The 21596-nt window shown below is 51.6% G+C and overlaps 4 protein-coding genes across 4 annotated transcripts; all 4 read right to left on the bottom strand.

The window, feature by feature from the left end:
* Positions 1–1425: 1425 nt before the first annotated feature.
* LOC131557864 (inositol 1,4,5-trisphosphate receptor-interacting protein-like 1) lies at positions 1426–8181 on the bottom strand. The gene is given in 5 exon segments (XM_058805335.1): positions 1426–1603; positions 3158–4558; positions 4560–4845; positions 6689–6834; positions 8174–8181. Coding segments are annotated over 5 exon segments (2019 nt in total).
* A 203-nt stretch (positions 8182–8384) lies between these two features.
* Positions 8385–10028, bottom strand: LOC131557861 (inositol 1,4,5-trisphosphate receptor-interacting protein-like 1). Its single transcript, XM_058805331.1, has one exon. The coding sequence runs from the start codon at positions 9960–9962 to the stop codon at positions 8385–8387; it is 1578 nt and encodes a 525-aa protein (XP_058661314.1). The 5' UTR covers positions 9963–10028.
* Positions 10029–13635: 3607 nt separating this feature from the next.
* On the bottom strand, positions 13636–15279 carry LOC131557858 (inositol 1,4,5-trisphosphate receptor-interacting protein-like 1). Its single transcript, XM_058805328.1, has one exon. It carries the CDS (start codon positions 15211–15213, stop codon positions 13636–13638), a length of 1578 nt encoding a protein of 525 aa, XP_058661311.1. The 5' UTR covers positions 15214–15279.
* A 3597-nt stretch (positions 15280–18876) lies between these two features.
* Positions 18877–20520, bottom strand: LOC131557857 (inositol 1,4,5-trisphosphate receptor-interacting protein-like 1). The gene has a single exon (XM_058805327.1). The coding sequence runs from the start codon at positions 20452–20454 to the stop codon at positions 18877–18879; it is 1578 nt and encodes a 525-aa protein (XP_058661310.1). The 5' UTR covers positions 20455–20520.
* Between the last annotated feature and the right edge of the window lie 1076 nt (positions 20521–21596).

Raw genomic sequence — 21596 nt, 5'->3', positions numbered from 1 at the left:
TATTTTCCTTTCCAATGGGTTATAGTTACTTAATGTATCTATTATATAGCAGATTGTTTTGCAATATTTGATAAAAATATCTTAAGACATCAATCTCAAGGCCCTGGAAATACTGATCTAAAGAACAAATTGAAACATGAGAGTCAAAGGAGCAAGAAAACTTTGAAAGAAAAAGAATAAACTATTTGATAAGCACACATAAACAGAAGAATATCCTTCAACACATGCTCTAAAATGACAGTATTGCCTACAACAAGCCATAAACTGTGCACTTTGGTTTCAGCCTTGCTGCTTTTCTGAAGAATGAGCATGACAGCATCCTCCTGGCTTCCCCACACCACTTGTGGACCAAGCCAAAGGGATACTGCTCCTCGTTTCTGCTCCAGTAAGAGTTTCCCAGCACAATTGTTCTGCATTAGAAAGATGTCTTTTTGGTGACCAGTTCCAGATAGATTGGTCTGTCTTTCTGTGCATAAACAGGCACAGCTACACAAACTGCAGTGATGAACCGCCATCTAAGAGTCGCAGGCTGCTATTGTAGCTCTTCCCCCTGATTCCTACCCAAAAATGCTCAACCCCATCAGCACCATCATTAAGCTCTAGACAGGTGGAACCCCGCCTTACATAAAGGGTGAGCCCAGTGCCCCCCCCCTTCCCTGCCTGTGTCTTCTGCAGGGTTACAAAGATATAAACCAGAGGGCTATTGTGGTGGCCAACAGCTTGCCTGAAGGCCTCACGCTTTCATTTCATCCTAATTTTAGAACTGAAGCAGAAGTAATTCTATAAGTACTTTAATGATGAAACTTAACCAGTGTGGACCGTTAGGGAGCAGGCCCGGACCGTTGGGGACACCAGCAGCTATTGGCTGTTTGACCGGGTGGCAACTGCTTCAACCAATGTGGACTGACCAGGCAGACATTCAGATCTGCAAAGGAAGAGAGCACTCAATAAAAGTTGCTTGCTGTGCATGAAGCTTGGTGCGTGTGTATGGTGCCATTCCTGCCTCCACAATCAAAGTGGCAGAGGGGTTCCATACAGTAGGAAACTGGAGAAGTCTTGTTCCTTCCGAGTACCTCAGGCAGTGGGGGAAGGAAGAGGGTGATGCACCTGGGAATTAGGATAAAAAAGGAGGCTGCGGCCTTGTCCTGGGTCTCAAGAAATCGAGACACCCCAAGGGGAAATGTCCCTTGGCCTCTCCCTTTATTCCAATACTATTACAGGACTCCTCTGTGTCCTCCCTGGAGATAACCTCTGGCGTTGTGAAGTTTGTTCCCCACAGGGACACACCCTACTCTTTCAGTGCCCATTCTCCAGCTCTTCTCTGCTTTCTAACACGTCTAGAAGCCGAGTCCTTGCTGCTGCACGGATCTCCCACGGCTCTCTGCCAGCAGCACTCCAGAGCTCCCAGCTCCAGCTGGCAGGGCCTCAGCGCCTGCCCTGTGCCGTCCCGCCCTGACGGCCACACCAGGCCCTGCTTGCCGCCCTCATGGTGGCACTCCTGGCCCCAGCGTTCTCCAAGGCCTTCTCCGGGGGCACCTTCTTGCGGCCTTTCACTCTCTGCACCAGGCCCAGCAGAGACCTGAGAGTGGCAGTGGACAAGGGCCTGCAGGGACAGCACCAGGCCCAGTGGCTTCCCTCTGACAGCAGGCCGGCTTGGGCTGGAGATGCACAAGAAATTCCTGCCTCTCAGGCTGCTCAGGCCCTTGCCTACACACACTGCCCACAGCAGCTGTGGCTGCCCCAACCCTGGCAGCGTTCCAAGCCAGGCTGGACGGGGTCTGAAACAAGCGGGCCCAGGAGAAGGTGTCCCTGCCCTTGGCAGCAGGGTTGCAACAAGACCATTTTTAAGCATCCTTCCAAGGGAGGCCTTTCTGGCCTTCTGTGGTCGCAGGGGCCGGGTTCAAATGGACTTAATTTCTGATTAGAACCAATTCACCACTGCAAGTTTGGCCAATTTCAAGGAGACTCTTCACAAGCTCAGATTCACAACTTGTCGCTTTTACCTACACTACAGGTCTGGTTGAGGTCAATAAAGTCCTGCACGTTCCAGGTTCTGGAATCTTCTCCTTTATTGAATCAAGAGCAACAAAATTTCCAGGTTGCTACTCATAAAAGCACTAACTATAGAACATAATTGTGTGTTCCCAGCAGACAGAGACACGATATATGTCTTTACTACTACATAAAAAACATTCTTGTATGCAATATATAATATATAATTGGTAAGTATGCTATAAATGTACCAATTTCATGAAAACCTTATAATAATATGCTATATTATATATAAGAGATAAGTGCCCTATGAGCATTAATATGTATCACAACTAAGAGTGACGCTTAATATTGGCTATATTGCATTCTTTAAACAAAATTAAATATTTGACCCTTTAGAATAATTTCTTCTCATTATATAATAATTACATAATTCATGTAGTTGACAATATTATATTATTCTATTGGCTTTTATGATATTTTACTATTATATATGATAATTGATAAGCTTTCTAGCATATAATATGTGCACAGGGGATATATATACACAAATTAACAACTTAGATGTTTACGTATACAAAATATCAGGTCAGCTCCAACACAGTTGGTACAATGCTGACCTGAAGGATTCCCATGTGGGAACAAGGAGAAACAACGTCCATTCACCAATCCCAAATATTGCCCAGGGATTGTGGAGTCTCTCTCCCCAGAGAAAGTTAAGAACCTCTATCCAAACACAATCCTTTGTAGTGTAGAGCGGGAAGACCTGCCGGGAGCACCCCTGAAGCAAATGATGCCACCAGTGGTCCTCTCAAACATCCCCTCGTCTGAGATTCTGAGATTCGTGTCTCTGCACAAGATGAGGCTCTCAGAGGGAAAATGGACTCAAAGAAAGAGGTGGGGGAATAATAGCATTTCCTTGTGCATGTTCCTTGATCTTTGGAGCCAACCTGGTCATCACTGGATGCAGTGCTGGGGAGGCTCTTGAGACCACACTGCTGCTGCTGCTGCTGCTGCTGATGGCATAGTGCTGCTACGCAGCGTTTTCCCTTCCCTCTCCGAAACCCACATTCTCCCTTCTTTTCCCATCTCTCCTGAGAACTGGTTCTCTGCCACCCGGTGTGAGCATCACCTGCACAGCTCTGTGCAGGAGAGCCTCTTTCACTGTTCATTTTTAAGGATACGTTTGAACCAATGCTGCAGATCCATGTACTGGTTCATTGCCTGAGAGTGGGCAACGGGATCCATCACCAGGTCATGGAAGAGATTGCGTGACCTGGCCATTAGGACCTCTGGGGGCAAACGGATGCCCTCAGGAAGCCTCTGGTTGCCCACAATGAAGTGATTGAGGCGTCTCCTTTCCACACACGTGCGCAGGCTCTCGCTGATATCCATCAGCCGGCTCACAAAATGTCTCCTGCGCCACTGTGACGCGGGCAAGATGCTCAGGAGGTGCATGACAATGGTCTTGATGGTATAGGTGGAAAAGCCTAAGCCCAGCTGAAGACGAGTGAAGAACTGCAGGCATTTCAGGTGCAAGCTGTCAGGGGGAGCCTGCCTGGCGATGTACCTGAAGAACTTCATCTCGGCCACAGCGTAGCTCTCTGGCCAGATTGTGCTGGAGGTGTGGGCTTGCCTAGGCTGGCTACTCACAAAGACGTCTGAGTTGCCTTGCCGCAGCCCAAAGAGGATCTCGATCCGGTAGCTTTCTCTGCCGTTGGTCACCTTGAACTGGCAGGAGCGTCTGGGGGGCAGCAGCACTAAATGCCAACTGTGTGACTCAAGCAAAGCCGGCCAGATTGCTCTCACCAGCTGGTAGAACCAGCGGGCAGTTTTCTCCACGTCCAGGTAGGAGCCCGTGCACAGGGTATGAAGGAGGCTGGGATCCTGATGCCTCCTCAGCTCCTCCTCAGGGTGGTGCAGGAAGCACAGCATGTGCTCACCCTGCTGCTCACTCGTGCAGGTGCACTCCTGCTGCACGCAGATGTGGAAGTTCCTCAAGCGCCTCTGCCGTGCAGTGCCCAGCTCTAGGTGGAAGCTGTGCCCTCGGGGAGGTGTCATGGGTATAAGCACATGGTACACAACATCCTGCTCACGGGGAGTCCAACCTTCGAAGGCACTACCCACCCCAATGGCTCCTTGCAGCACCGGATAGAAACTGTTGGACAAGACCCGTCGAAAATAAATTGCAAAATGCTCCATCAGGGTTCTTGTCCACATGCATCCTCCCTGCAGGTCCTGCACAGGCCACTGTACGCGCTCCATTATGATTCTTCCAAAGTTGTCGGCACGATCACAAAATTCTTGCACTTGATTTCCAACGTCATTGACGTTTGCTGCATTGGCAGCCTCATTGCCAGCTTCATTGGCAGCAGCATTGTCGACATCCTCTGCACGGCCATCATCACTGTCGTCTTCCTCCACCTCCATTTCATTGTCTCCTTCATCTTCATTTCCAAAGTCTTCTTCATGTGCATGCACATTTTCAACCTCCTCTTCATTTACACCATCATGTCCTTCTCCTTGCTCCTCTGTCCTCAGGCTCCCTTTCCTCCACATATACCAAGAGAAGGAGCAGGAGCCCAGCAAGAGCCCAGAGCTGCCAGTGCTGCCGGGCAGAGGAGAGCAGGTCTCCCCAGGCCAAGACACCCTGCTTCAGCAGGACCAGCTGCTCCACCTCCCGCTGCAGACGAATCTTCTCCTCTTCCTGGAGCTTGGCACGCACCTCCACTCGCAGACGTGTCACCTCGTCCAAGCCATCACCCACGGGCTGTGGGTACTGGATTAAACTTGGCAAGAGCAAGAGCCACAATACCCAGGTATCCATGGTCTGCAGGAGGATGGAGAGAAGGCCTTGAGAGGGAGGGGCTGAGAGGGAGGCAGCTGGCAGCAGGGATTGTGGGGGGGCAGCAGGGACAGGAATCCCAGGGATCTGGGAGCAGGAAGCACAGGACCCCAGAGAGCTGGCAGCAGCCAGGCCCGTTCCACTGCCCGAGCAGCAGCAGCAGCAGCAGTAGCAGCACGGTGTCCTGCCCAAAGCTGGGCCATGAGGGGCTGTTCCTGGATGCAGGGGGAAAAGCCAGCCCCGGGTACTGCGTTTCTGCCCTGGCCCTTATCCCTAGCCCAGCCTCCCCACCATGTGTGCACTCACCGCTTGCCCAAGCAATACAGGGCCAGCGTTACCTGCTGGGGCCTTGTATAGCTGCCCCCATTTGTGACATGGCCCCGTCACGTCATGGACATCACAGTACACCACAGCCAGCCCAGCCCCACCCTTTGTCCCCACCCCAGCTCAGACTGTCGCAGGGGCCCTGGGGTACCGGTTAAGGCAGCCTTTGAGTGAATCTTCTTCAAAGAACCTCTCTTGGCCCTTCTCTTGTCTTTTTTCTCAGCTGCCCTCCACTGGCAATCTCATAGATATCCATGTTGGAAGGCACTCTTGAGGATCACGGAGTCAAAGCCTTGACTCCATGCTGAGCTTCAGTTAAATCTCTGAGTCTATAAAAGCTGCACTTTGGTTTCAGCCCTGCTGCTTTTCTGAAGAATGAGCATGACAGCATCCTCCTGGCTTCCCCACACCACTTGTGGACCAGGCCTCTGGAGAGCACTCCTTTTTTCTACTCCAGAAAGAGTTTCCCAGCACAATTGTTCTGCATTAGAAAGATGTCTTTTTGGTGACCAGCTCCAGATAGATTGGTCTGTCTTTCTGTGCATAAACAGGCACAGCTACACAGACTGCAGGGATGAACCGCCATCTAAGAGTCGCAGGCTGCTATTGTAGCTCTTCCCCCTGATTCCTACCCAAAAATGCTCAACCCCATCAGCACCATCATTAAGCTCTAGAAAGGTGGAACCCCGCCTTACATAAAGGGTGAGCCCAGTGCCCCCCCCTTCCCTGCCTGTGTCTTCTGCAGGGTTACAAAGATATAAACCAGAGGGCTATTGTGGTGGCCAACAGCTTGCCTGAAGGCCTCACGGTTTCATTTCATCCTAATTTTAGAACTGAAGCAGAAGTAATTCTATAAGTACTTTAATGATGAAACTTAACCAGTGTGGACCGTTAGGGAGCAGGCCCGGACCGTTGGGGACACCAGCAGCTATTGGCTGTTTGACCGGGTGGCAACTGCTTCAACCAATGTGGACTGACCAGGCAGACATTCAGATCTGCAAAGGAAGAGAGCACTCAATAAAAGTTGCTTGCTGTGCATGAAGCTTGGTGCGTGTGTATGGTGCCATTCCTGCCTCCACAATCAAAGTGGCAGAGGGGTTCCATACAGTAGGAAACTGGAAAAGTCTTGTTCCTTCCGAGTACCTCAGGCAGTGGGGGAAGGAAGAGGGTGATGCACCTGGGAATTAGGATAAAAAAGGAGGCTGCGGCCTTGTCCTGGGTCTCAAGAAATCGAGACACCCCAAGGGGAAATGTCCCTTGGCCTCTCCCTTTATTCCAATACTATTACAGGACTCCTCTGTGTCCTCCCTGGAGATAACCTCTGGCGTTGTGAAGTTTCTTCCCCACAGGGACACACCCTACTCTTTCAGTGCTCATTCTCCAGCTCTTCTCTGCTTTCTAACACATCTAGAAGCCGTGTATTTGCTGCTGCACGGATCTCCCACGGCTCTCTGCCAGCAGCACTCCAGAGCTCCCAGCTCCAGCTGGCAGGGCCTCAGCGCCTGCCCTGTGCCGTCCCGCCCTGACGGCCACACCAGGCCCTGCTTGCTGTCCTCATGGTGGCACTCCTGGCCCCAGCGTTCTCCAAGGCCTTCTCCGGGGGCACCTTCTTGCGGCCTTTCACTCTCTGCACCAGGCCCAGCAGAGACCTGAGAGTGGCAGTGGACAAGGGCCTGCAGGGACAGCACCAGGCCCAGTGGCTTCCCTCTGACAGCAGGCCGGCTTGGGCTGGAGATGCACAAGAAATTCTTGCCTCTCAGGCTGCTCAGGCCCTTGCCTACACACACTGCCCACAGCAGCTGTGGCTGCCCCATCCCTGGCAGCGTTCCAAGCCAGGCTGGACGGGGTCTGAAACAAGCGGGCCCAGGAGAAGGTGTCCCTGCCCTTGGCAGCAGGGTTGCAACAAGACCATTTTTAAGCATCCTTCCAAGGGAGGCCCTTCTGGCCTTCTGTGGTCGCAGGGGCCGCGGTCAACTGGACTTAATTTCTGATTAGAACCAATTCACCACTGCAAGTTTGGCCAATTTCAAGGAGACTCTTCACAAGCTCAGATTCACAACTTGTCGCTTTTACCTACACTACAGGTCTGGTTGAGGTCATTAAAGTCCTGCACGTTCCAGGTTCTGGAATCTTCTCCTTTATTGAATCAAGAGCAACAAAATTTCCAGGTTGCTACTCATAAAAGCACTAACTATAGAACATAATTGTGTGTTCCCAGCAGACAGAGACACGATATATGTCTTTACTACTACATAAAAAACATTCTTGTATGCAATATATAATATATAATTGGTAAGTATGCTATAAATGTACCAATTTCATGAAAACCTTATAATAATATGCTATATTATATATAAGAGATAAGTGCCCTATGAGCATTAATATGTATCACAACTAAGAGTGACGCTTAATATTGGCTATATTGCATTCTTTAAACAAAATTAAATATTTGACCCTTTAGAATAATTTCTTCTCATTATATAATAATTACATAATTCATGTAGTTGACAATATTATATTATTCTATTGGCTTTTATGATATTTTACTATTATATATGATAATTGATAAGCTTTCTAGCATATAATATGTGCACAGGGGATATATATACACAAATTAACAACTTAGATGTTTACGTATACAAAATATCAGGTCAGCTCCAACACAGTTGGTACAATGCTGACCTGAAGGATTCCCATGCGGGAACAAGGAGAAACAACGTCCATTCACCAATCCCAAATATTGCCCAGGGATTGTGGAGTCTCTCTCCCCAGAGAAAGTTAAGAACCTCTATCCAAACACAATCCTTTGTAGTGTAGAGCGTAAAGACCTGCCGGGAGCACCCCTGAAGCAAATGATGCCACCAGTGGTCCTCTCAAACATCCCCTCGTCTGAGATTCTGAGATTCGTGTCTCTGCACAAGATGAAGCTCTCAGAGGGAAAATGGACTCAAAGAAAGAGGTGGGGGAATAATAGCATTTCCTTGTGCATGTTCCTTGATCTTTGGAGCCAACCTGGTCATCACTGGATGCAGTGCTGGGGAGGCTCTTGAGACCACACTGCTGCTGCTGCTGCTGCTGCTGCTGGCATAGTGCTGCTACGCAGCGTTTTCCCTTCCCTCTCCGAAACCCACATTCTCCCTTCTTTTCCCGTCTCTCCTGAGAACTGGTTCTCTGCCACCCGGTGTGAGCCTCACAAGCACAGCTCTGTGCAGGAGAACCTCTTTCACTGTTCATTTCTAAGGATCCGTTTGAACCAATGCTGCAGATCCATGTACTGGTTCATTGCCTGAGAGTGGGCAACGGGATCCATCACCAGGTCATGGAAGAGATTGCGTGACCTGGCCATTAGGACCTCTGGGGGCAAGCGGATGCCCTCAGGAAGCCTCTGGTTGCCCACAATGGAGTGCTTAAAGCGTCTCCTTGCCACACACGTGCGCAGGCTCTCGCTGATATCCATCAGCCGGCTCACAAAATGTCTCCTGCGCCACTGTGACGCGGGCAAGATGCTCAGGAGGTGCATGACAATGGTCTTGATGGTATAGGTGGAAAAGCCTAAGCCCAGCTGAAGACGAGTGAAGAACTGCAGGCATTTCAGGTGCAAGCTGTCAGGGGGAGCCTGCCTGGCGATGTACCTGAAGAACTTCATCTCGGTCACAGCGTAGCTCTCTGGCCAGATTGTGCTGGAGGTGTGGGCTTGCCTAGGCTGGCTGCTCACAAAGACGTCTGAGTTGCCTTGCCGCAGCCCAAAGAGGATCTCGATCCGGTAGCTTTCTCTGCCGTTGGTCACCTTGAACTGGCAGGAGCGTCTGGGGGGCAGCAGCACTAAATGCCAACTGTGTGACTCAAGCAAAGCCGGCCAGATTGCTCTCACCAGCTGGTAGAACCAGCGGGCAGTTTTCTCCACGTCCAGGTAGGAGCCCGTACACAGGGTATGAAGGAGGCTGGGATCCTGATGCCTCCTCAGCTCCTCCTCAGGGTGGTGCAGGAAGCACAGCATGTGCTCACCCTGCTGCTCACTCGTGCAGGTGCACTCCTGCTGCACGCGGATGTGGAAGTTCCTCAAGCGCCTCTGCCATGCAGTGCCCAGCTCTAGGTGGAAGCTGTGCCCTCGAGGAGGTGTCATGGGTATGAGCACCTGGTACACAACATCCTGCTCACGGGGACTCCAACCTTCGAAGGCACTACCCACCCCAATGGCTCCTTGCAGCACCGGATAGAAACTGTTGGACAAGACCCGTCGAAAATAAATTGCAAAATGCTCCATCAGGGTTCTTGTCCGCATGCATCCACCCTGCAGGTCCTGCACAGGCCACTGTACGCGCTCCATTACGATTCTTCCAAAGTTGTCGGCACGATCACGGAATTCTTGCACTTGATTTCCAACGTCATTGACGTTTGCTGCATTGGCAGCTTCATTGCCAGCTTCATTGGCAGCAGCATTGTCGACATCCTCTGCACGGCCGTCATCACTGTCGTCTTCCTCCACCTCCATTTCATTGTCTCCTTCATTTTCATTTCCAAAGTCTTCTTCATGTGCATGCACATTTTCAACCTCCTCTTCATTTACACCATCATGTCCTTCTCCTTGCTCCTCTGTCCTCAGGCTCCCTTTCCTCCACATATACCACAGTGCCAGGAGAAGGAGCAGGAGCCCAGCAAGAGCCCAGAGCTGCCAGTGCTGCCGGGCAGAGGAGAGCAGGTCTCCCCAGGCCAAGACACCCTGCTTCAGCAGGACCAGCTGCTCCACCTCCCGCTGCAGACGAATCTTCTCCTCTTCCTGGAGCTTGGCACGCACCTCCATTCGCAGACGTGTCACCTCGTCCAAGCCATCACCCACGGGCTGTGGGTACTGGACTAAACTTGGCAAGAGCAAGAGCCACAATACCCAGGTATCCATGGTCTGCAGGAGGATGGAGAGAAGGCCTTGAGAGGGAGGGGCTGAGAGGGAGGCAGCTGGCAGCAGGGATTGTGGGGGGGCAGCAGGGACAGGAATCCCAGGGATCTGGAGCAGGAAGCACAGGACCCCAGAGAGCTGGCAAGCAGCCAGGCCCGTTCCGCTGCCCAAGCAGCAGCAGCAGCAGCAGCAGCAGCAGCAGCAGCAGCACGGTGTCCTGCCCAAGGCTGGGCCATGAGGGGCTGTTCCTGGATGCAGGGGGAAAAGCCAGCCCCGGGTACTGCGTTTCTGCCCCGGCCCTTATCCCTAGCCCAGCCTCCCCACCATGTGTGCACTCACCGCTTGCCCAAGCAATACAGGGCCAGCGTTACCTGCTGGGGCCTTGTATAGCTGCCCCCATTTGTGACATGGCCCCGTGATGTCATGGACATCACAGTACACCACAGCCAGCGCAGCCCCAGCCTTTGTCCCCACCCCAGCTCAGACTGTCGCAGGGGCCCTGGGGTACCGGTTAAGGCAGCCTTTGAGTGAATTTTCTTCAAAGAACCTCTCTTGGCCCTTCTCTTGTCTTTTTTCTCAGCTGCCCTCCACTGGCAATCTCATAGATATCCATGTTGGAAGGCACTCTTGAGGATCACAGAGTCAAAGCCTTGACTCCATGCTGAGCTTCAGTTAAATCTCTGAGTCTATAAAAGCTGCACTTTGGTTTCAATCTTTCTGCTTTTCTGAAGAATGAGCATGATAGCATCCTCCTGGCTTCCCCACACCACTTGTGGACCAGGCCTCTGGAGAGCACTCCTTTTTTCTACTCCAGAAAGAGTTTCCCAGCACAATTGTTCTGCATTAGAAAGATGTCTTTTTGGTGACCAGCTCCAGATAGATTGGTCTGTCTTTCTGTGCATAAACAGGCACAGCTACACAGACTGCAGGGATGAACCGCCATCTAAGAGTCGCAGGCTGCTATTGTAGCTCTTCCCCCTGATTCCTACCCAAAAATGCTCAACCCCATCAGCACCATCATTAAGCTCTAGACAGGTGGAACCCCGCCTTACATAAAGGGTGAGCCCAGTGCCCCCCCCTTCCCTGCCTGTGTCTTCTGCAGGGTTACAAAGATATAAACCAGAGGGCTATTGTGGTGGCCAACAGCTTGCCTGAAGGCCTCACGGTTTCATTTCATCCTAATTTTAGAACTGAAGCAGAAGTAATTCTATAAGTACTTTAATGATGAAACTTAACCAGTGTGGACCGTTAGGGAGCAGGCCCGGACCGTGGGGGACACCAGCAGCTATTGGCTGTTTGACCGGGTGGCAACTGCTTCAACCAATGTGGACTGACCAGGCAGACATTCAGATCTGCAAAGGAAGAGAGCACTCAATAAAAGTTGCTTGCTGTGCATGAAGCTTGGTGCGTGTGTATGGTGCCATTCCTGCCTCCACAATCAAAGTGGCAGAGGGGTTCCATACAGTAGGAAACTGGAGAAGTCTTGTTCCTTCCGAGTACCTCAGGCAGTGGGGGAAGGAAGAGGGTGATGCACCTGGGAATTAGGATAAAAAAGGAGGCTGCGGCCTTGTCCTGGGTCTCCAGAAATCGAGACACCCCAAGGGGAAATGTCCCTTGGCCTCTCCCTTTATTCCAATACTATTACAGGACTCCTCTGTGTCCTCCCTGGAGATAACCTCTGGCGTTGTGAAGTTTGTTCCCCACAGGGACACACCCTACTCTTTCAGTGCCCATTCTCCAGCTCTTCTCTGCTTTCTAACACATCTAGAAGCCGAGTCCTTGCTGCTGCACGGATCTCCCACGGCTCTCTGCCAGCAGCACTCCAGAGCTCCCAGCTCCAGCTGGCAGGGCCTCAGCGCCTGCCCTGTGCCCTCCCGCCCTGACGGCCACACCAGGCCCTGCTTGCCGCCCTCATGGTGGCACTCCTGGCCCCAGTGTTCTCCAAGGCCTTCTCCGGGGGCACCTTCCTGCGGCCTTTCACTCTCTGCACCAGGCCCAGCAGAGACCTGAGAGCGGCAGTGGACAAGGGCCTGCAGGGACAGCACCAGGCCCAGTGGCTTCCCTCTGACAGCAGGCCGGCTTGGGCTGGAGATGCACAAGAAATTCTTGCCTCTCAGGCTGCTCAGGCCCTTGCCTACACACACTGCCCACAGCAGCTGTGGCTGCCCCATCCCTGGCAGCGTTCCAAGCCAGGCTGGACGGGGTCTGAAACAAGCGGGCCCAGGAGAAGGTGTCCCTGCCCTTGGCAGCAGGGTTGCAACAAGACCATTTTTAAGCATCCTTCCAAGGGAGGCCCTTCTGGCCTTCTGTGGTCGCAGGGGCCGCGGTCAACTGGACTTAATTTCTGATTAGAACCAATTCACCACTGCAAGTTTGGCCAATTTCAAGGAGACTCTTCACAAGCTCAGATTCACAACTTGTCGCTTTTACCTACACTACAGGTCTGGTTGAGGTCAATAATGTCTTGCATGATCCAGGTTCTGGAATCTTGTCCTTTATTGAATCAAGAGCAACGAAATTTCCAGGTTGCTACTCATAAAAGCACTAACTATAGAACATAGTTGTGTGTCCCCAGCAGACAGAGACACAATATATGTCTTTACTACTACATAAAAAACATTCTTGTATGCAATATATAAGATATAATTGGTAAGTATGCTATAAATGTACCAATTTCATGAAAACCTTATAATAATATGCTATATTATATATAAGAGATAAGTGCCCTATGAGCATTAATATGTATCACAACTAAGAGTGACGCTTAATATTGGCTATATTGCATTCTTTAAACAAAATTAAATATTTGACCCTTTAGAATAATTTCTTCTCATTATATAATAATTACATAATTCATGTAGTTGACAATATTATATTATTCTATTGGCTTTTATGATATTTTACTATTATATATGATAATTGATAAGCTTTCTAGCATATAATATGTGCACAGGGGATATATATACACAAATTAACAACTTAGATGTTTACGTATACAAAATATCAGGTCAGCTCCAACACAGTTGGTACAATGCTGACCTGAAGGATTCCCATGCGGGAACAAGGAGAAACAACGTCCATTCACCAATCCCAAATATTGCCCAGGGATTGTGGAGTCTCTCTCCCCAGAGAAAGTTAAGAACCTCTATCCAAACACAATCCTTTGTAGTGTAGAGCGTAAAGACCTGCCGGGAGCACCCCTGAAGCAAATGATGCCACCAGTGGTCCTTTCAAACATCCCCTCGTCTGAGATTCTGAGATTCGTGTCTCTGCACAAGATGAAGCTCTCAGAGGGAAAATGGACTCAAAGAAAGAGGTGGGGGAATAATAGCATTTCCTTGTGCATGTTCCTTGATCTTTGGAGCCAACCTGGTCATCACTGGATGCAGTGCTGGGGAGGCTCTTGAGACCACACTGCTGCTGCTGCTGCTGCTGCTGCTGGCATAGTGCTGCTACGCAGCGTTTTCCCTTCCCTCTCCGAAACCCACATTCTCCCTTCTTTTCCCATCTCTCCTGAGAACTGGTTCTCTGCCACCCGGTGTGAGCCTCACAAGCACAGCTCTGTGCAGGAGAACCTCTTTCACTGTTCATTTCTAAGGATCCGTTTGAACCAATGCTGCAGATCCATGTACTGGTTCATTGCCTGAGAGTGGGCAACGGGATCCATCACCAGGTCATGGAAGAGATTGCGTGACCTGGCCATTAGGACCTCTGGGGGCAAGCGGATGCCCTCAGGAAGCCTCTGGTTGCCCACAATGGAGTGCTTAAAGCGTCTCCCTGCCACACACGTGCGCAGGCTCTCGCTGATATCCATCAGCCAGCTCACAAAATGTCTCCTGCGCCACTGTGACGCGGGCAAGATGCTCAGGAGGTGCATGACAATGGTCTTGATGGTATAGGTGGAAAAGCCTAAGCCCAGCTGAAGACGAGTGAAGAACTGCAGGCATTTCAGGTGCAAGCTGTCAGCGGGAGCCCGCCTGGCGATGTACCTGAAGAACTTCATCTCAGCCACAGCGTAGCTCTCTGGCCAGATTGTGCTGGAGGTGTGGGCTTGCCTAGGCTGGCTGCTCACAAAGACGTCTGAGTTGCCTTGCCGCAGCCCAAAGAGGATCTCGATCCGGTAGCTTTCTCTGCCGTTGGTCACCTTGAACTGGCAGGAGCGTCTGGGGGGCAGCAGCACTAAATGCCAACTGTGTGACTCAAGCAAAGCCGGCCAGATTGCTCTCACCAGCTGGTAGAACCAGTGGGCAGTTTTTTCCACATCCAGGTAGGAGCCCGTGCACAGGGTATGAAGGAGGCTGGGATCCTGATGCCTCCTCAGCTCCTCCTCAGGGTGGTGCAGGAAGCACAGCATGTGCTCACCCTGCTGCTCACTCGTGCAGGTGCACTCCTGCTGCACGCGGATGTGGAAGTTCCTCAAGCGCCTCTGCCATGCAGTGCCCAGCTCTAGGTGGAAGCTGTGCCCTCGAGGAGGTGTCATGGTTATGAGCACCTGGTACACAACATCCTGCTCACGGGGAGTCCAACCTTCGAAGGCACTACCCACCCCAATGGCTCCTTGCAGCACCGGATAGAAACTGTTGGACAAGACCCGTCGAAAATAAATTGCAAAATGCTCCATCAGGGTTCTTGTCCACATGCATCCTCCCTGCAGGTCCTGCACAGGCCACTGTACGCGCTCCATTATGATTCTTCCAAAGTTGTCGGCACGATCACAAAATTCTTGCACTTGATTTCCAACGTCATTGACGTTTGCTGCATTGGCAGCTTCATTGCCAGCTTCATTCGCAGCAGCATTGTCGACATCCTCTGCACGGCCATCATCACTGTCGTCTTCCTCCACCTCCATTTCATTGTCTCCTTCATCTTCATTTCCAAAGTCTTCTTCATGTGCATGCACATTTTCAACCTCCTCTTCATTTACACCATCATGTCCTTCTCCTTGCTCCTCTGTCCTCAGGCTCCCTTTCCTCCACATATACCACAGTGCCAGGAGAAGGAGCAGGAGCCCAGCAAGAGCCCAGAGCTGCCAGTGCTGCCGGGCAGAGGAGAGCAGGTCTCCCCAGGCCAAGACACCCTGCTTCAGCAGGACCAGCTGCTCCACCTCCCGCTGCAGACGAATCTTCTCCTCTTCCTGGAGCTTGGCACGCACCTCCATTCGCAGACGTGTCACCTCGTCCAAGCCATCACCCACGGGCTGTGGGTACTGGACTAAACTTGGCAAGAGCAAGAGCCACAATACCCAGGTATCCATGGTCTGCAGGAGGATGGAGAGAAGGCCTTGAGAGGGAGTGGCTGAGAGGGAGGCAGCTGGCAGCAGGGATTGTGGGGGGGCAGCAGGGACAGGAATCCCAGGGATCTGGAGCAGGAAGCACAGGACCCCAGAGAGCTGGCAGCAGCCAGGCCCGTTCCGCTGCCCGAGCAGCAGCAGCAGCAGCAGCAGCAGCAGCACGGTGTCCTGCCCAAGGCTGGGCCATGAGGGGCTGTTCCTGGATGCAGGGGGAAAAGCCAGCCCCGGGTACTGCGTTTCTGCCCCGGCCCTTATCCCTAGCCCAGCCTCCCCACCATGTGTGCACTCACCGCTTGCCCAAGCAATACAGGGCCGGCGTTACCTGCTGGGGCCTTGTATAGCTGCCCCCATTTGTGACATGGCCCCGTCACGTCATGGACGTCACAGTACACCACAGCCAGCCCAGCCCCACCCTTTGTCCCCACCCCAGCTCAGACTGTCGCAGGGGCCCTGGGGTACCGGTTAAGGCAGCCTTTGAGTGAATTTTCTTCAAAGAACCTCTCTTGGCCCTTCTCTTGTCTTTTTTCTCAGCTGCCCTCCACTGGCAATCTCATAGATATCCATGTTGGAAGGCACTCTTGAGGATCACGGAGTCAAAGCCTTGACTCCATGCTGAGCTTCAGTTAAATCTCTGAGTCTATAAAAGCTGCACTTTGGTTTCAATCTTGCTGCTTTTCTGAAGAATGAGCATGATAGCATCCTCCTGGCTTCCCCACACCACTTGTGGACCAGGCCTCTGGAGAGCACTCCTTTTTTCTACTCCAGTAAGAGTTTCCCAGCACAATTGTTCTGCATTAGAAAGATGTCTTTTGGGTGACCAGTTCCAGATAGATTGGTCTGTCTTTCTGTGCATAAACAGGCACAGCTACACAGACTGCAGTGATGAACCGCCATCTAAGAGTCGCAGGCTGCTATTGTAGCTCTTCCCCCTGATTCCTACCCAAAAATGCTCAACCCCATCAGCACCATCATTAAGCTCTAGACAGGTGGAACCCCGCCTTACATAGAGGGTGAGCCCAGCGCCCCCCCCTTCCCTGCCTGTGTCTTCTGCAGGGTTACAAAGATATAAACCAGAGGGCTATTGTGGTGGTCAGCAGCTTGCCTGAAGGCCTCACGCTTTCATTTCATCCTAATTTTAGAACTGAAGCAGAAGTAATTCTATAAGTACTTTAATGATGAAACTTAACCAGTGTGGACCGTTAGGGAGCAGGCCCGGACCGTTGGGGACACCAGCAGCTATTGGCTGTTTGACCGGGTGGCAACTGCTTCAACCAATGTGGACTGACCAGGCAGACATTCAGATCTGCAAAGGAAGAGAGCACTCAATAAAAGTTGCTTGCTGTGCATGAAGCTTGGTGCAAGTGTATGGTGCCATTCCTGCCTCCACAATCAAAGTGGCAGAGGGGTTCCATACAGTAGGAAACTGGAGAAGTCTTGTTCCTTCCGAGTACCTCAGGCAGTGGGGGAAGGAAGAGGGTGATGCACCTGGGAATTAGGATAAAAAAGGAGGCTGCGGCCTTGTCCTGGGTCTCAAGAAATCGAGACACCCCAAGGGGAAATGTCCCTTGGCCTCTCCCTTTATTCCAATACTATTACAGGACTCCTCTGTGTCCTCCCTGGAGATAACCTCTGGCGTTGTGAAGTTTGTTCCCCACAGGGACACACCCTACTCTTTCAGTGCCCATTCCCCTGCTCTTCTCTGCTTTCTAACACATCTAGAAGCCGAGTCCTTGCTGCTGCACGGATCTCCCACGGCTCTCTGCCAGCAGCACTCCAGAGCTCCCAGCTCCAGCTGGCAGGGCCTCAGCGCCTGCCCTGTGCCCTCCCGCCCTGAAGGCCACACCAGGCCCTGCTTGCCGCCCTCATGGTGGCACTCCTGGCCCCAGTGTTCTCCAAGGCCTTCTCCGGGGGCACCTTCCTGCGGCCTTTCACTCACTGCACCCGGCCCAGCAGAGACCTGAGAGCGGCAGTGGACAAGGGCCTGCAGGGACAGCACCAGGCCCAGTGGCTTCCCTCTGACAGCGGGCCGGCTTGGGCTGGAGATGCACAAGAAATTCCTGCCTCTCAGGCTGCTCAGGCCCTTGCTTACACACACTGCCCACAGCAGCTGTGGCTGCCCCATCCCTGGCAGCGTTCCAAGCCAGGCTGGACGGGGTCTGAAACAAGCGGGCCCAGGAGAAGTTGTCCCTGCCCTTGGCAGCAGGGTTGCAACAAGACCATTTTTAAGCATCCTTCCAAGGGAGGCCTTTCTGGCCTTCTGTGGTCGCAGGGGCCGGGTTCAAATGGACTTAATTTCTGATTAGAACCAATTCACCACTGCAAGTTTGGCCAATTTCAAGGAGACTCTTCACAAGCTCAGATTCACAACTTGTCGCTTTTACCTACACTACAGGTCGGGTTGAGGTCAATAAAGTCTTGCATGATCCAGGTTCTGGAATCTTGTCTTTTATTGAATCAAGAGCAAAAAAATTTCCAGGTTGCTACTCATAAAAGCACTAACTATAGAACATAGTTGTGTGTCCCCAGCAGACAGAGACACAATATATGTCTTTACTACTACATAAAAAACATTCTTGTATGCAATATATAAGATATAATTGGTAAGTATGCTATAAATGTACCAATTTCATGAAAACCTTATAATAATATGCTATATTATATATAAGAGATAAGTGCCCTATGAGCATTAATATGTATCACAACTAAGAGTGACGCTTAATATTGGCTATATTGCATTCTTTAAACAAAATTAAATATTTGACCCTTTAGAATAATTTCTTCTCATTATATAATAATTACATAATTCATGTAGTTGACAATATTATATTATTCTATTGGCTTTTATGATATTTTACTATTATATATGATAATTGATAAGCTTTCTAGCATATAATATGTGCACAGGGGATATATATACACAAATTAACAACTTAGATGTTTACGTATACAAAATATCAGGTCAGCTCCAACACAGTTGGTACAATGCTGACCTGAAGGATTCCCATGCGGGAACAAGGAGAAACAACGTCCATTCACCAATCCCAAATATTGCCCAGGGATTGTGGAGTCTCTCTCCCCAGAGAAAGTTAAGAACCTCTATCCAAACACAATCCTTTGTAGTGTAGAGCGTAAAGACCTGCCGGGAGCACCCCTGAAGCAAATGATGCCACCAGTGGTCCTCTCAAACATCCCCTCGTCTGAGATTCTGAGATTCGTGTCTCTGCACAAGATGAAGCTCTCAGAGGGAAAATGGACTCAAAGAAAGAGGTGGGGGAATAATAGCATTTCCTTGTGCATGTTCCTTGATCTTTGGAGCCAACCTGGTCATCACTGGATGCAGTGCTGGGGAGGCTCTTGAGACCACACTGCTGCTGCTGCTGCTGCTGCTGATGGCATAGTGCTGCTACGCAGCGTTTTCCCTTCCCTCTCCGAAACCTACCTTCTCCCTTCTTTTCCCATCTCTCCTGAGAACTGGTTCTCTGCCACCCGGTGTGAGCCTCACAAGCACAGCTCTGTGCAGGAGAGCCTCTTTCACTGTTCATTTCTAAGGATCCGTTTGAGCCAATGCTGCAGATCCATGTACTGGTTCATTGCCTGAGAGTGGGCAACGGGATCCATCACCAGGTCATGGAAGAGATTGCGTGACCTGGCCATTAGGACCTCTGGGGGCAAGCGGATGCCCTCAGGAAGCCTCTGGTTGCCCACAATGAAGTGCTTAAAGCGTCTCCTTGCCACACACGTGCGCAGGCTCTCGCTGATATCCATCAGCCAGCTCACAAAATGTCTCCTGCGCCACTGTGACGCGGGCAAGATGCTCAGGAGGTGCATGACAATGGTCTTGATGGTATAGGTGGAAAAGCCTAAGCCCAGCTGAAGACGAGTGAAGAACTGCAGGCATTTCAGGTGCAAGCTGTCAGGGGGAGCCCGCCTGGCGATGTACCTGAAGAACTTCATCTCGGCCACAGCGTAGCTCTCTGGCCAGATTGTGCTGGAGGTGTGGGCTTGCCTAGGCTGGCTGCTCACAAAGACGTCTGAGTTGCCTTGCCGCAGCCCAAAGAGTATCTCGATCCGGTAGCTTTCTCTGCCGTTGGTCACCTTGAACTGGCAGGAGCGTCTGGGGGGCAGCAGCACTAAATGCCAACTGTGTGACTCAAGCAAAGCCGGCCAGATTGCTCTCACCAGCTGGTAGAACCAGCGGGCAGTTTTCTCCACGTCCAGGTAGGAGCCCGTACACAGGGTATGAAGGAGGCTGGGATCCTGATGCCTCCTCAGCTCCTCCTCAGGGTGGTGCAGGAAGCACAGCATGTGCTCACCCTGCTGCTCACTCGTGCAGGTGCACTCCTGCTGCACGCGGATGTGGAAGTTCCTCAAGCGCCTCTGCCGTGCAGTGCCCAGCTCTAGGTGGAAGCTGTGCCCTCGAGGAGGTGTCATGGGTATGAGCACCTGGTACACAACATCCTGCTCACGGGGACTCCAACCTTCGAAGGCACTACCCACCCCAATGGCTCCTTGCAGCACCGGATAGAAACTGTTGGACAAGACCCGTCGAAAATAAATTGCAAAATGCTCCATCAGGGTTCTTGTCCACATGCATCCACCCTGCAGGTCCTGCACAGGCCACTGTACGCGCTCCATTACGATTCTTCCAAAGTTGTCGGCACGATCACGGAATTCTTGCACTTGATTTCCAACGTCATTGACGTTTGCTGCATTGGCAGCTTCATTGCCAGCTTCATTGGCAGCAGCATTGTCGACATCCTCTGCACGGCCATCATCACTGTCGTCTTCCTCCACCTCCATTTCATTGTCTCCTTCATCTTCATTTCCAAAGTCTTCTTCATGTGCATGCACATTTTCAACCTCCTCTTCATTTACACCATCATGTCCTTCTCCTTGCTCCTCTGTCCTCAGGCTCCCTTTCCTCCACATATTCCACAGTGCCAAGAGAAGGAGCAGGAGCCCAGCAAGAGCCCAGAGCTGCCAGTGCTGCCGGGCAGAGGAGAGCAGGTCTCCCCAGGCCAAGACACCCTGCTTCAGCAGGACCAGCTGCTCCACCTCCCGCTGCAGATGAATCTTCTCCTCTTCCTGGAGCTTGGCACGCACCTCCATTCGCAGACGTGTCACCTCGTCCAAGCCATTACCCACGGGCTGTGGGTACTGGACTAAACTTGGCAAGAGCAAGAGCCACAATACCCAGGTATCCATGGTCTGCAGGAGGATGGAGAGAAGGCCTTGAGAGGGAGGGGCTGAGAGGGAGGCAGCTGGCAGCAGGGATTGTGGGGGGCAGCAGGGACAGGAATCCCAGGGATCTGGAGCAGGAAGCACAGGACCCCAGAGAGCTGGCAGCAGCCAGGCCCGTTCCGCTGCCCGAGCAGCAGCAGCAGCAGCAGCAGCAGCAGCACGGTGTCCTGCCCAAGGCTGGGCCATGAGGGGCTGTTCCTGGATGCAGGGGGAAAAGCCAGCCCCGGGTACTGCGTTTCTGCCCCGGCCCTTATCCCTAGCCCAGCCTCCCCACCATGTGTGCACTCACCGCTTGCCCAAGCAATACAGGGCCGGCGTTACCTGCTGGGGCCTTGTATAGCTGCCCCCATTTGTGACATGGCCCCGTCACGTCATGGACGTCACAGTACACCACAGCCAGCCCAGCCCCACCCTTTGTCCCCACCCCAGCTCAGACTGTCGCAGGGGCCCTGGGGTACCGGTTAAGGCAGCCTTTGAGTGAATTTTCTTCAAAGAACCTCTCTTGGCCCTTCTCTTGTCTTTTTTCTCAGCTGCCCTCCACTGGCAATCTCATAGATATCCATGTTGGAAGGCACTCTTGAGGATCACGGAGTCAAAGCCTTGACTCCATGCTGAGCTTCAGTTAAATCTCTGAGTCTATAAAAGCTGCACTTTGGTTTCAATCTTGCTGCTTTTCTGAAGAATGAGCATGATAGCATCCTCCTGGCTTCCCCACACCACTTGTGGACCAGGCCTCTGGAGAGCACTCCTTTTTTCTACTCCAGTAAGAGTTTCCCAGCACAATTGTTCTGCATTAGAAAGATGTCTTTTGGGTGACCAGTTCCAGATAGATTGGTCTGTCTTTCTGTGCATAAACAGGCACAGCTACACAGACTGCAGTGATGAACCGCCATCTAAGAGTCGCAGGCTGCTATTGTAGCTCTTCCCCCTGATTCCTACCCAAAAATGCTCAACCCCATCAGCACCATCATTAAGCTCTAGACAGGTGGAACCCCGCCTTACATAGAGGG

This window comes from Ammospiza caudacuta, chromosome 5 (genome assembly GCF_027887145.1).
Source record: "Ammospiza caudacuta isolate bAmmCau1 chromosome 5, bAmmCau1.pri, whole genome shotgun sequence".
Classification (NCBI taxonomy): Eukaryota; Metazoa; Chordata; class Aves; order Passeriformes; family Passerellidae; genus Ammospiza; species Ammospiza caudacuta.
This window is presented reverse-complemented; position numbering and strand designations above follow the sequence as displayed.

Bases quoted from the DNA above. Each gene is read 5' to 3' on its own strand.
- LOC131557861 (XM_058805331.1), bottom strand. From the start codon at position 9,962: ATGGAGGTGCGTGCCAAGCTCCAGGAAGAGGAGAAGATTCGTCTGCAG.
- LOC131557858 (XM_058805328.1), bottom strand. From the start codon at position 15,213: ATGGAGGTGCGTGCCAAGCTCCAGGAAGAGGAGAAGATTCGTCTGCAG.
- LOC131557857 (XM_058805327.1), bottom strand. From the start codon at position 20,454: ATGGAGGTGCGTGCCAAGCTCCAGGAAGAGGAGAAGATTCATCTGCAG.